Source organism: Helicoverpa zea, chromosome 13 (assembly GCF_022581195.2).
Source record: "Helicoverpa zea isolate HzStark_Cry1AcR chromosome 13, ilHelZeax1.1, whole genome shotgun sequence".
Lineage (NCBI taxonomy): Eukaryota > Metazoa > Arthropoda > Insecta > Lepidoptera > Noctuidae > Helicoverpa > Helicoverpa zea.
The window spans coordinates 805907-819476 of NC_061464.1; the positions used below are offsets into that span (position 1 = coordinate 805907).

The 13570-nt window shown below is 36.7% G+C and overlaps 1 protein-coding gene across 1 annotated transcript; it reads left to right on the forward strand.

The window, feature by feature from the left end:
- The first annotated feature begins 41 nt into the window (after window positions 1-41).
- Window positions 42-6334, forward strand: LOC124635524. Its single transcript, XM_047171413.1, has 5 exons — window positions 42-282; window positions 433-502; window positions 620-725; window positions 1052-1255; window positions 6123-6334. Exons 1-5 carry the CDS (start codon window positions 221-223, stop codon window positions 6332-6334), a joined length of 654 nt encoding a protein of 217 aa, XP_047027369.1. The 5' UTR covers window positions 42-220.
- Window positions 6335-13570: the final 7236 nt, after the last annotated feature.

The window sequence follows — 13570 nt, forward strand, 5'->3', positions numbered from 1 at the left end:
AGAAACTTACGAAGAAAAATTACAAGCTTATATTCAGTTGATACGACTTACCGCAAGAGAACCAATATTAAACCTTTCTCATAAAACTTTTTGTCATAAAATCTAAACTTCAATTTTATTTAATCTAGTGTGGTTTGACGTCTACAGTCGGGCAAATTTTCGATGTAATTTATCTAATTTATAAGATTTTTGTATAAAAATATAAATTAAAGTGTGAATCATGTCTTTTTTAACGGAATATTTCGACGAGTATCGACAACATCCTATCAGGAAAACGAGAATGTAAGTTTCAATGTAACGATAGTAGATTCTTGTGTGAACAAATATCCTGTCTGTGTGATAGTTCGAAAGAATTCGCTGATAGATTCCTACATAAAGGCATAAATGCTTATACTGATAAATATTGCTGCCTATTATATTCCATTTGTTCAGGTGTCGTCCAGAGGACAGATGGGCAAAATTAGAAGGCAAATGGCTGGACCCAAAAGTTGGCACACAGGACGTAAGTTATAAAACGAAATTATTTGTTTTCTCCTACACTACCTTCAAGATTCCTACCTACTTCATTATTTGGGGGAGTATCACACAATATGTAATTTGTTATGTTTGGCTTTTCCAGAAAGAATGGACAGACGAGGAGGTGGAAGCGTTCATCAAGGAGACGATGAAGAGCATCCGAGGGCAGTCCACTTACTACAATGATTTTTGTGCGCATCTCTCGGAAGGTACTCTAATAAATATTTACCTACTACTCACTTACCAATATTTTTTAACACATCAGATCCGTTCCTTCCTTTCTTTGCCTGTGAAGATTTCACATTTTCTTAGAAATACTCTTGTCTTTTCCGGAATCTACTAAACTTAATAACTTGGGGAATGGGGCATATGTGATACATACCTATTGAGTCTGCATTGAGAATAGTGAAGTAGTTAATTTGTCGAGTCTCATTGCATCAACTAACTCTAGAATTGTCAAGATTACATCATTCCTCATAGACATTTTATAGAGGTACATTGACCACGCTACAAAATCCCCAATATATTTCAATAGAATTCAAAGACCGTCCATTCGAACCCCGCATCAAGAAGCTGGTGCGCTGTTCAGAGCTCAACCAGAAGAAAGAGGAGGACATTGAAATACCGCAGATCACTAAACTGGCGATGAAGGACACTGAGCTCATGAAGGGGGCCAAAGAGATATATGAGTTGGATCTGGACAAGCCGACGCTGCAACCGCTACCGACGCACATGAGGAGTTAGTCTGACTTTGAATTTTATCATCATTATTGAGCCTATCGTAGTGAAAGTCGGTAGGTATGTAGATCTTTTAAAAATGTTAAATAACGTATTTTCATTAGGCAGCTTTGTTGCGTTCCCTTGAATTAAATTAATTTAAATAGGAGTACCTATAACTGCGATTAATTTCGAAAAATGTTAGAGAAAGAGGCAGAAAATTGTTTTTCATAATCTAGTTTAAGAGTCTAAAACTTAAGATTCTGCCTATCTTTTGGTTGGTGGGCTATTTATAATAAGGTTTGCGTGGGTAATATGTTTGAGTATTTGAGTATACCTACATAATATATAATGTATATTTGCGTAAGTATGTATGTTTAAATATTGGTTAGTTATATATGTATTCTCATAATTAGGTAGATGAGAATAAATAATTTGTGTATTCATTATTGTAATTTATTAAGTAAATATGTATCTAAGTATGCAAATGTCTAATCTCTATAGGCTTTGTAGTTACATCATTAAAATCTTTAATAATACACGAAGTTGTTTGCATTCCAACTTGGAAATTACATAAGTCGTAAGAGACTTCTACCAGAAGCAAATAAAGAAGTTTGTAACAACTTTCAAAGTCGGTCGTGATTCTAAGTCGTTATGAAAGCCGCATAAGCGTTTAATATTTATTTTCTGGTATACAGAAGTATCATTTTTATGATTCTCCATGATTTATGTCGCGGTGCAGTAACAAAACCTCAGGATTACCATTGGTTAGAATTAAAATTTCCGACGTCATTTGCCAAAGCAGGCGTACCTATGTTTAATGTTACCTTGGTTTGTTATGCACTCAGTGCCGTAACTAGCCTTTTATGCGCCCGGTGCGAGCTTTCAAAACTGCGCCCTTGAAAAATGCTCTAACCAGGCTCTGACAATAAAGTGGACAAATGTGCATAAAAATAAATCTATCTATTTTTTGTTTACGAAGGTATCTAGGTACTTAGTAGATTTCGAAAAAAAGAATGATGAAGATGATGAAGAAAAAGTCGTGGTGGCCTAGTGGGTAAAGGACCAATCTCTCAAGTATGAGGGCGCGGGTTCGATCCCAGGTCAGGCAAGTACCAATGCAACTTTTCTAAGTCTGTATGTACTTTCTAAGTATATCATCATAGACACCATTGGCTGTGTTTCGGATGGCACGTTAAACTGTAGGTCCCGGCTGTCATTGAACATCCTTGGCAGTCGTTACGGGTAGTCAGAAGCCAGTAAGTCTGACACCAGTCTAACCAAGGGGTATCGGGTTGCCCGGGTAACTGGGTTGAGGAGGTCAGATAGGCAGTCGCTTCTTGTAAAGCACTGGTACTCAGCTGAATCCGGTTAGACTGGAAGCCGACCCCAACATGATTGGGAAAAAGGCTCGGAGGATGAGGTACTTAGTAGATTTCTTTAAGATAAAAAGTGTTTATTCAAAATCTATCTCTCGCACGCTTGTGCGTCAGTAACGCCGCACGTAGTTAATGAATAAAATCAAAGATAAAGGGAGGACCAATGAATGTGGCTGACAGCAATGATAGCGTAACGTGAACTATATACATCTCCTCAGCTAGATTGACAGATTTGCTTAGAACTTCTAAGTTAGAAGTGGCGCCCTCCAAATGAATATAGACAGAAATTGTCTCATAGTTACGGTATAGGTACTTTTGTTTGTGTATGTAATATTGCGAGCAAGACAAGGTGGATTTATATTTGTCTGATGTGTCGTGACGTGACGCGTCAGAACTGTATCGGTTCCATACATAAGCCATCACAACACAACACGTTACGCACTAGTGTGAACGTTACCATACTACTATTATTATAAACGCGAAAGTTTGTATACATGGATGGATGGATGTTGGTACTCTTTCACGCAAAAACTACTGAATGGATTTTAATGAAACTTTACAATAATATAGCTTATACATCAGAATAACACATAGGCTACAATCAGTGCCGGCTTTAATTCTACTAGCGCCCTGGGCGAGATTTCTACGGCGCCCCCAACTGCAATTCAAACCCATACGAAAAACAGAAACATAATATATGTAGTTACCGATTGCGCGAGCGAAGCGAGCGTGAATTTTTTTTTCATAGTTCACAAGTCCAAGCAAAAATTACCTAAAATGTAGCCCAATCGTACATAAGTTATTGCTGGTTGGTGAATGCAAAAACACGGGAACACAGGTTCTGATTGCGCGAGCGAAGCGAGCGCGAAATTTTTTGTTATATTTTAGAACTCAAAACAAAAAAATGACTTAAAATGTTGCCCAAACGTAGATAACTCTTTGTTGGTGTTGGCGCCTATGAATTAAAATTTTGGGACTTAAAGTAGTACCATAAGTAGAAACTAGAAGTTACTTTCTAATTAATAAAAGGACTTAAAAACGACGCTACCTTTTTGCTAGGGTAGACAAAAAAAATGTTGAAAAATAAAAAAAAAAAACTATAAAGTGAAGCAAGCCCGAAAAAGCTTTTTTGAGATTTGGATCACTAAAAGTCCTTAACATATATAATAAAAGGCGACTGTGAAGTGAAGAAGCCGCGAGCGAAGGGAGCGCGAATTTTTTTGAGTATTGGGACATTAAATTCAAAGTAGCTATATGTGAAAAAAACGTAAGTGTAAAGAAACCGCGAGCGAAGCGAGCGCGATAATTTTTGAGTTTTGGGACATAAAAGTAGTGTATCTAACGCGCCCGGCATTGTATGACAATACATTAAGTTAAATTTAAATTTCTTGGTCCAGGAGCGTACCGCGGCGCCCCTGAGCCCGCGGCGCCCGGGTTATTCGCACACCATGCCCATGCACCATAGGTTAAGGCGGCCCTGATGCTATCCATACAGTTCTTGTATGCTGCGATCTTTGATGAAAATTAAAACAAAAATAGGAGTAAAATTCTGATCAAGGATTGGTTGGGGGCGCCTGCGGCGCCCCTTATGTCGCCCAACCGCGCCCTACCTTAAAGCCGCTACTGGCTACAATTTATAAACATATTTTTCGAAATACTATAGTTCGGCCATTCAGAGAATGCGTTCCTGACACGTCGCGATTGAACTGACGACGTAACTACATTCATTGATTATTGATATAATAATGTTGTTTTAATGCTCCTCAATTGTTAAAACGGTAAACAACCAGCAAAAATATTTTTATCGTAACTGCAACGCCATTGCAAAGTTACGTCGTCAGTTCAATCGCGACGTGTCAGGAACGCATTCTCTGAATGGCCGAACTATAATCCTGCGCAGACGAAGTCGCGGGCACCAGCTAGTACTAAATGTATGAAACTGATACCGTTCTGACGCGTCACGTCACGACACATTAGACAAATATAAAACCACCTTTACAAGTGTTGTTGTTTCAAGATCGCTTGAAAAATGCCATATAGATATAGATAGTACAGAGGGCGCGTCTACACCATATTCGCAATAAAACAAAATGTACCTACTAACTACCATGCATGAAACAAAACTAGATACTGGTCTGGTCATTTCTGCGCCCCTCCAGGGTCTGCGCCCTGTGCCTGGGCACCGCTGGCACCGTCCTAGACGGTACTGTATGCACTGAAACAAATATAACTGTTTTGGATGAAATCTTCTATAAAAAGGACTACTTACCTACCTATTTCTCAAAACGAGAGATAACAAAGAAGTAATAATCTAAAGAGTTAATTATATCATTATACCTACGAATTATAATATATTTGGCACATGTATGCGATCTGAGAAATAAGAATTAAAGATTAATGGAAATAAATACCTACTTTCTTCGTGTCTGATTTATACAATATACAAAGTATAACAAAATGTTTTGTTTCCAAACGGATGGCCGCTGACGCAAGTGAGTATATAATTGTTTCTGACAAACAAACGTATGCACTGATATTTAGATATTTATGTTAACTCAGCACGAGCTAATTCCGACGCACTTCCTCACTTTTGCTTGTTTTGCTAATTATTTTATGTTTTCATTTTGTTTAACGATATTCTTGGAGTGTTGTTAATGTTGCCACTGTTTTTGGTCGATTGTAATTATTGTGGATTCTGTTTGTGTAAGTTAGATTAGAATTTTGAGTTTAACGATGAACATCATACCATGCGATGATAGGATTAAATAAATGCTTGAATTTATTCAGTATCAGGACATTTTTTATTCGAGGTTTGAACGCTTAATTTTGAAGGGTCCTAAAATAAAGCGTTGGTGATGGATTTTCATTAGTCCGACTCCAAGTTTTTATAAGTATTCCTATTAGACCTGTTAACAAACTTACGTAAAAAAAAATATTGTATTTCCTGCATGGCAAAGACAAACAACATGCATTTACGGAGGTAATCCGATGTTGTGGCTCTTGTATCAGAGCAATATAAACATGAGCAGTTGCCTTTGTTCCGCGCATTCCACGGCACTGTATTGTCATGGCGCCACATTGCGTCGCCTGTCAACAATCACTGGCTGTTGTCACAGAAGAGCAATAAAATGTATCATATGAATTGGTTTTTGGTTTGTAATTTTCAGTGGTTCGACTAATGGGGCTTTTTAGCAGTTTGATCAATTCAACATTCACATCATCGTCCCCCCTTATCCCAATTTTATTCGAGGTGCAGCATGTTGGGTTCTTCCATACTCTTCTATTTGTCGTTATCTAATAAATATCAAGTAATATTCTTTCCAACTTATTATAACTTTACAACTTAATATTTTAGAAAATTATTCTGGATGCAATTCTAATTAAATTTCCCTAAAAAAACGTAAAACTGTGAAGCCACTTTTTATGTTTTTGTATGGCTTATTTTTTTACTTGCAAAATTGACTTTAGTTGTAAATAGTTTTTATTGATTGTATCTTTATTTCTCCTCAGTATACGGCTACGTGCGTCCAAGACTATGGCACACAGGCATCAGTGACTACCAGGGCGGCATAGCTCGGCTGGCGTATGAAATGATACGCGACGATCGCATACCCAGGTACCGCGCCCACAACGGCTGCCGGCCCAAGTGGGGCCTGCCGCCTGAAGCAGAGAGGCAGCCCGAGTTAGACGGGGCCCCGTATGATGGCGAGAGATTGTATTAAAGTGGATTTTGTATTGCCTTATGTATTGTGCTGTTGGTATATTGGCGCATTTGAAGTTGGCGTAACGGTATACGTTTTATTTGGATTAAAAATGTCTATTCTGCGGCTAGTCATATTCGCCAAGATATACTCACTTGCCTTAAGATTAACTCCTACTTTCCTGTACTCAATTTGAGTAGGCATTTAACATAGTTAAGTAGTTTGTTCATTTGTTTCATACGTATACTTGTGTAAAAAGTGTCTGTCAAGATTGTTTAACTTTATTTATGTGCCTACTCAAATGGAGGATAGTTATCGCATAAAAGATTGAGTTTTATTTGAAGGCTAGGTAGTTTTGATTTTGTGAAGAGAGAAATGTAAGAAAATATCGTGTTTTGGGCTTGTATCTGGTCTGTTTAGAGTTCGTTAACAAGCATGTGAATAAACTCAATCGGAATCAAGCTCAACATGAAACAATATATTTTTAGAATCTCTTATATGAAGTTTTTATTATTTATCGTGTTTATAAATCTTCTGAAATTAGGTACTTACTTCATAATTTTTTACAATATTTTTATATCTTAACACGTATAGAAGTTTGGTCAGCCTACCAGGAGCGCATGAAATGTGAGGAGGTAAGATGAAAGCATTCAATGTGATGCAGACATGTTCTACTCGTAGGCACTTATTGCTACGCAGCGTAGGCATTTAGTAGCAAGGTGCTACGCTAGCAGCCTGCTACATGTCATATGCACAACAAAGTTGACGAAAATACCTCCTTTTTCCGTGCTACACGATACAGCTAATAAGCCAATGTGCAGTTGCATTTCACGACGAAAAAGTTTGTCAGGTGACATGTATTGGCGACCCTGAAAATTGTTTAGAACACATGCTATATGGTTTGTGGTATACCGCAAGTTACAGAAAGTTGTCATTTTTCGTTCCGTTGTGGTTCCTATACGATGACAGATATGCATAGAAGTTAAGAAATGTAAACATTCCGATATAGAACGTATGTTATTCCTACCTCGGTGTTTAAAGTTAAAAGTAAGTACTTACACTTTTCAGGAAATGGTTTCTTATTTATCTCTTTGTTAAAAACATTTAGTAAAAACATGAGCGAAGAAAAGCTGTGAAAATAATTTGAAGCTTTCAAAACAAAAGCGTGAACGGATGCGAATGGATTAACAGGGATTTGTTCTGTCCAGACATAATTCATTAATTTGATACTCCAACCGTACCTCTAGAGTACATTCAACTTTCATTTGCAGAGAGATTAGCCTCATTTACAAGTTGCTATAAAAAGTTTTCATCGCGAAACACTAGCTTGCTTTGATATTCTGTACGTTTGTGAGTCATTTAATGACCCTCACTGATAATTTGACGTTTATGAGCGCTGAAGAACATCAAAAGTGTTGAAGTAAAGCCTTGTTAACAACGAACGTGGAAAAGGTGTTGAAAATCAATCAGTTGTCGCCTAATAAAGATAAAGTTATGAGTTTTCTGAAAAAGGTTTGTGTTTGTATAAAGTTAATGTTTAAAATGTTTTTGTTTGGTTAAGGAATTGTTTGATAAACCAAAAGTATTTTGTTGCTTTTGTTATGATTAGCTTACCTTAGCTGATTAGTATAGAATTTTCGTGGTGTTCCGGTTAAGGCAGCCTCTCAAGTAAGAGTGTGCTGGATCGATTATATTTCACGCCGATCAGTACCAATGGAACTTTTTGTTTGGTTTTACATGAAGTATAAAATTCAATTAAATATTTAACATTATTGTTACACAGACTTCTTACCTACCTACATATATTTACCTACTACGCAAGCAACATATCCCTTCCTTGCTAGTTACTCCTGCTACAGAACTGAACCCAGCTAAGCCAATTATCCTGTAGGTACTCTGGACAACTGCCAAGTGCATTTTCATTGTCAGTGAGTTCATATGAGGGACAAGTCATATAGCTTGTTTTGCTTTTACGACAGACTCGAGACTTTCATCTAGCTTAGTTAGATCTTAAGGGCCTTCCACAAAAACTTTAAACCCTGTTTTACACTTGTCTAATAAAATTTTGGCTGCAAAATGAACCATATGTCAACGTCATAATTTGACATTTTTTTAGACAAGGCATAAACTGACGTTTAAAAGTTTTTGTGGTAAGGCGGTAATCCTTTTTGTACGGTGTCCTTTGTAGTTTCTGTGTCACTCAGAATTGTTTGTTTTATTTTGTTGGGCAGAGGACGACTTTCTAGCTATACTTCACTACGTAGTATAAAACAAAGTCTCTTTTTCTGTCCCCATGTCCCTTTGTACGCTAAATCTTCAAAACTACGCAACGGATTTTGAAGCGGTTTCTTTTATTAGATAGTGTTTCAAGAGGAAGGTTTATATGTATAACAACATTCATTAAATAGTGGGAAAATACTGTTATTCCGAGCGAAGCCGGGGCGGGTCGCTATTCTATACTAATATTATAATGAGGAAAACTTTGTTTGTTTGGTTGTAATGGATAAACTCAAAAACTACTGGACCGATTTTAAATATTCTTTCACCATTAGAAAGCTATATTATCTGCGAGTAACATAGGCTATATTTTATCCCGGTGCGGGTAGTAGCTCCCATGGGACGCGGGTGAAACCGCGGGAAAGCGGCTAGTATATTATAAAGCTGAAGACTACTATTCTTTTTGTGTTCGATTTATCAAGGAAAGCTACTTTTTACACGCATGCGAGCACGAGTGGTTCCCGTGGGACGCGATGAAACCGCAAGTGGTCTATATGTATTATAGATGCGAAAGATTAGGATTATTAGAGAGAAGTTTGTGAGGGTGAGTGAATAGTAACAAACAGTTATAATCTCGGTATTTCTTTTAACTTTTTATGCATTTATTTTACAGCTATTCTGCGCAGTTTAATACGTTGTTGTAAACCACTTGAAATTAAATTATACGTTGCATTATGTTTGATCTCCTTTTGCCCGTGCACATTGTTTTATAGCACAAATAAACCACTTCATAAATAACTGATAAGTATCTTTAGAAGTTTCATGATTTAAATAATTATTCTACATTTAGCGGGAATCGGACAGGTGTATTGGGTTAATGGTAAATAACTAAAATCATCATCATCATCATCTCAGCCATAGGACGTCCACTGCTGAACATAGGCCTCCCCCTTTGATCTCCACAGATACCTGTTGGAAGCGACCTGCATCCAGCGTCTTCCGGCGACCTTGTAACTAAAATATAAATAACTAAAATATTGTACTAGAATTGTAGAAGTGAATAAAACATGAAGACAGATATAATCAATGTAAATATGAGTATTATAAAGAAGTCATAGCCGGACTATAAAACGCTTATTTTCACAGATCTATTAGAAAACATGTTTTCACAAAAACAGTGCATGAATATGATTATACTAATGGCTAAGGAGTTGTATATCTTTTTATTTCTAAAGATGAAAGTGAATACAATTAGGTGCATAGCTATATTTTTCAAAAAGCTATCATATTTTATGCGGCTGACGACTTTTGTTACCACGGACTGTTCTGAAATTCAAAAAATGTATTTCAAAAATGTCTTTGAAGTGAATTCTCTTTCAGCAATCCAGTTTCTGAGTTGTTAGAAATAGCTCGCTTGAAATCCAATAGGCGTACCGACTGTCACGTTATCATCATTAATTTGCGCCAATACAGACAAGTTATGTAGTTTATTACGTAATGATTGCAATTTGATTAATTAGAAATATGAAATATCATATGAATGACCCACTGCCAACTTGTAGAAAAAAAGTAATAAAGTCGTTTAAAATTCATGAGGAGGTGTTTCGGTTAAATTAACACATAAAATAAGATGGGCTTAAAGAGCCTACCTAATCTATTATACCTATGTTTATTTTTCTGTGTTTATTTATGTAAATTTGCGTCTAGTTTATTAACTTGTCTAAGCTAAAAGTAATTATTGATATTTTGAATTGAGAGCCCTTCGGTAAAATCAGTGGTTTATTAGCTTTAAGTAAACTTGTAGAATTATATTAAAATCAATCCAGTGCTATATATTTCTAGTGATATTGTCAGAAAGGTATATTTATACAAAACATTTCAACACTACGTAATTGGAACTGGACTTGGAGAGGAAAATGTTCTATTCAGAATTTACTATTAAGTGTAACAACTACACGGTAAATGGGAAATTAATCTAGTTAATGGACATCCTTCTCAGAAGCTAATAAACGTAATATGGTCGTTATAATAATGAGCTGCATTACCTACACATGTAATAGCTTTCTGTGGTAGTCTGAAGAAATAAGAAACTTAAATATGCATGAGCTTAATTTTCAATTAGTTTCCACCAGCGGTTTCACCCGGGTCCCAAAGAAACTATATCGCGCCCTTCGATAAAAAGACTTCCTCGATCAGTGGGCTATGTAACACATAAAGATTTATTTCAAATCAGACCGCTGAGTGATTGAGATTAGCTCGTTCGCTCAAACAAACTCTTCTTCAGCTTTGTAACCATTTTTATACCGTATAGATCAGAAAATATCAAGACGAGTCAATTTCTACTTAATATATACTGAAGTAAAAAATGCCCCGCTTACTAAAAATGAGCTAGCACGGCTTACTAAAAGTAAATAAATAAAATAAAATTACTATAAGTAGCGGATAATAATTCTACATCTAAATTAACGCGATGAAAAGTTTCACACGTAATTCAGCCAATCACCATTAAATTGAATGTTCCAGTATCTAGATCACTTCACAAAGCCAAAAGCATTTCATTAGAACATTACTAACTCAATTTACTGAGGAAGACGTGATTATCTTTTCGTCGAACGAGATCTGCTCTATATTATTGTGTTCCAGGAAAACCCAATGAACTTAGCATTTTTCAGAATGGAGCAAAGATTTGTGGCTACGTTTTAGAGAAGTGTGACAGACTTAAATCATCCCAAATAAGATGGGTCCAGTGATAAATTGAGTGTTCTTGGCATTTGGGACAAAGAAAATGATGTCACAAAATCTCAAGAAAATTACGTAAGCAGTTTCGCGGAAATAAGTTGTAAAAATACACCAAATGATGCTTGAACTCGTGTGAGGTCGGTTTCTTTTGAATTTCTTAATGAAAATTGTTTCCGTGTGCTTTTAGATGAAACTTTTTTCTGATTAAGTTATTTTTGAGTTTGCATGTCTGATTTTGAGGAATTGGTGACTTAATCCATTTTTTACACTAAGAGTTGGCCACTCTTGGAATCGTCTTCAAAAACATTTTATATAAGAAGAATTTATAACGAATCAGCACATTATAGGTTATTAGCCTTTTCCCGCGATTTCACCTTCACCCTGTTGGATCTATTGTTCGTACCGGGATAAAATATATGTAGGGTTGGAGCAGCGAAGAAAATGCAGTCGTCGATTAATATCTTTTATTTTTCCTTTTTACACAGCATAAAGCACACCATTACTCCGACCGTTACGCCATCTTCTCTTAATTTTTCCCTCTCTCTCACACACATGCCCTCTCTCTCTCATTCACTCATTCCATCGTTCTATGTGAACGTACAATCCTACATATATGTTACTTGGGAAAAGTGTAGCTATCCAACAGTTGAAATTTATCAGATCGGTTGAGTAGTTTTGGAACCTCCAGTATATTAGTGTACATAGATTAGGTAAAGGCTTATTCCACTTTGATTGCAACAGGACTACAAATTCTATATCGCGACCTTAACAAACCCACTTCACATTTGGTTTCCATTCGTAATAAATGTCTGCTTCTTTAATCATTATTTCCGAAATAACATTGACATTGAGCACATCAAATGAAGCGGTCCTCACAGCCCTGTCCTCAGGCAAGGTCGGGTGATATTCTTGTATATTATCGTCCAAATGTTGAACATCAACTTGTAACCAGTTGTTGGTGTTCTAAAAAGATTCCTGAATGTTATCGCGAGGGATCAAAGTCTTTGATGTGGGAAAGATTCAGCTTTGAATTTTCTTTCGTTTGTTTTCGAAAAAGGATATTTTTAAGCTGACATTGTAAATAAGTACTCTGAAAGTACATGATTTTACCCATAAAATATTTCTTTCACTTGCCCATTGAAAGTTTAATTCGGACTGAATGTTGTTTCACTTGATTCAAATTACAGGAATTGTGAAGTGCAACTTTGGCATCGGTCGTTTTCTGTTTCTCTAGGAGTAATTATAAAGAATTTTGGATTAGGATTGCTTACCTGTCCTGGTAAACACAATCAGATCCACATAAAAGCGTAGGTACTTATCCAATCTTTCGTAGAAAATGTGCAATGTTTGAATAAATTATAATAGTAACAAGGAAAACCAGCTAATAATACGCTCATAGACATTACACTTTGATAGTTTACCTACTGACGTATTTTCATTTCAATTCTCCATTGTCTTCAAAGTTTGTTCAATATTAATTCCTTTTAGCTAGAATCTATCGTTACGGAGCATGGAAAACCATTTAAACGCAAAATTAGATCAAACATGTACACGTACACAATATTAGTCGCGATTAGCTTACAATTGTATAATCCGAGTCGAGAATAAAGCCATTAAATAGAAGATTCCAACATAATTACTGTGAAACTAATCCCCATGTCAGTGAAATAACTCGCGATCTAGAGCAGACGTCACGCAGTAACTAGGTTCATCGTCTCCGATCCAGTTTCGTGATTAGCCATTCTCTCTGCTCTCAAACTAATAATTGTGCGACTATTTTAGATACGTTTTCAAAGAACAGACGACAAGCGTGTCAACAGAAATATCCACGTCGCCGCGTCTGCCGCGACATGCCGACCATTGTCCTCACCCCGATTCCGCGTAAACCTTCATAAGCTTTGTTTAGCATCGATATCAACCGTATTATAAGACCAACATCAAAATAACACCATTTTATGTGTCATTAACTCAAGCCAAAACAACGTTGGCCACACTACGTGAGACCAACGCGACAAAATACAATACCACCGACATGTACCTCTATGTAAACAATTTTGTGTGTATCGAAATGGTCTGGTCTGATTGTTGGCGTGTTTGCCAAACGTTGGCCGTGACGTCGCCTGCCCCCAGTTGGCACGTAACGGCCAGTTTCAGTGGCAAGCGCGCGTGCGCCGGCCGGACCGCCCTATAGTTTTCCCGCCTAAGCGACCGCGAGTGACATTTGAATTTTTTTGAAAATCGATTCTCTGCGTTCGAAATCTTTGGATTACCGCGTGGTGGTTTAAAAACAGCCAGTGTTAT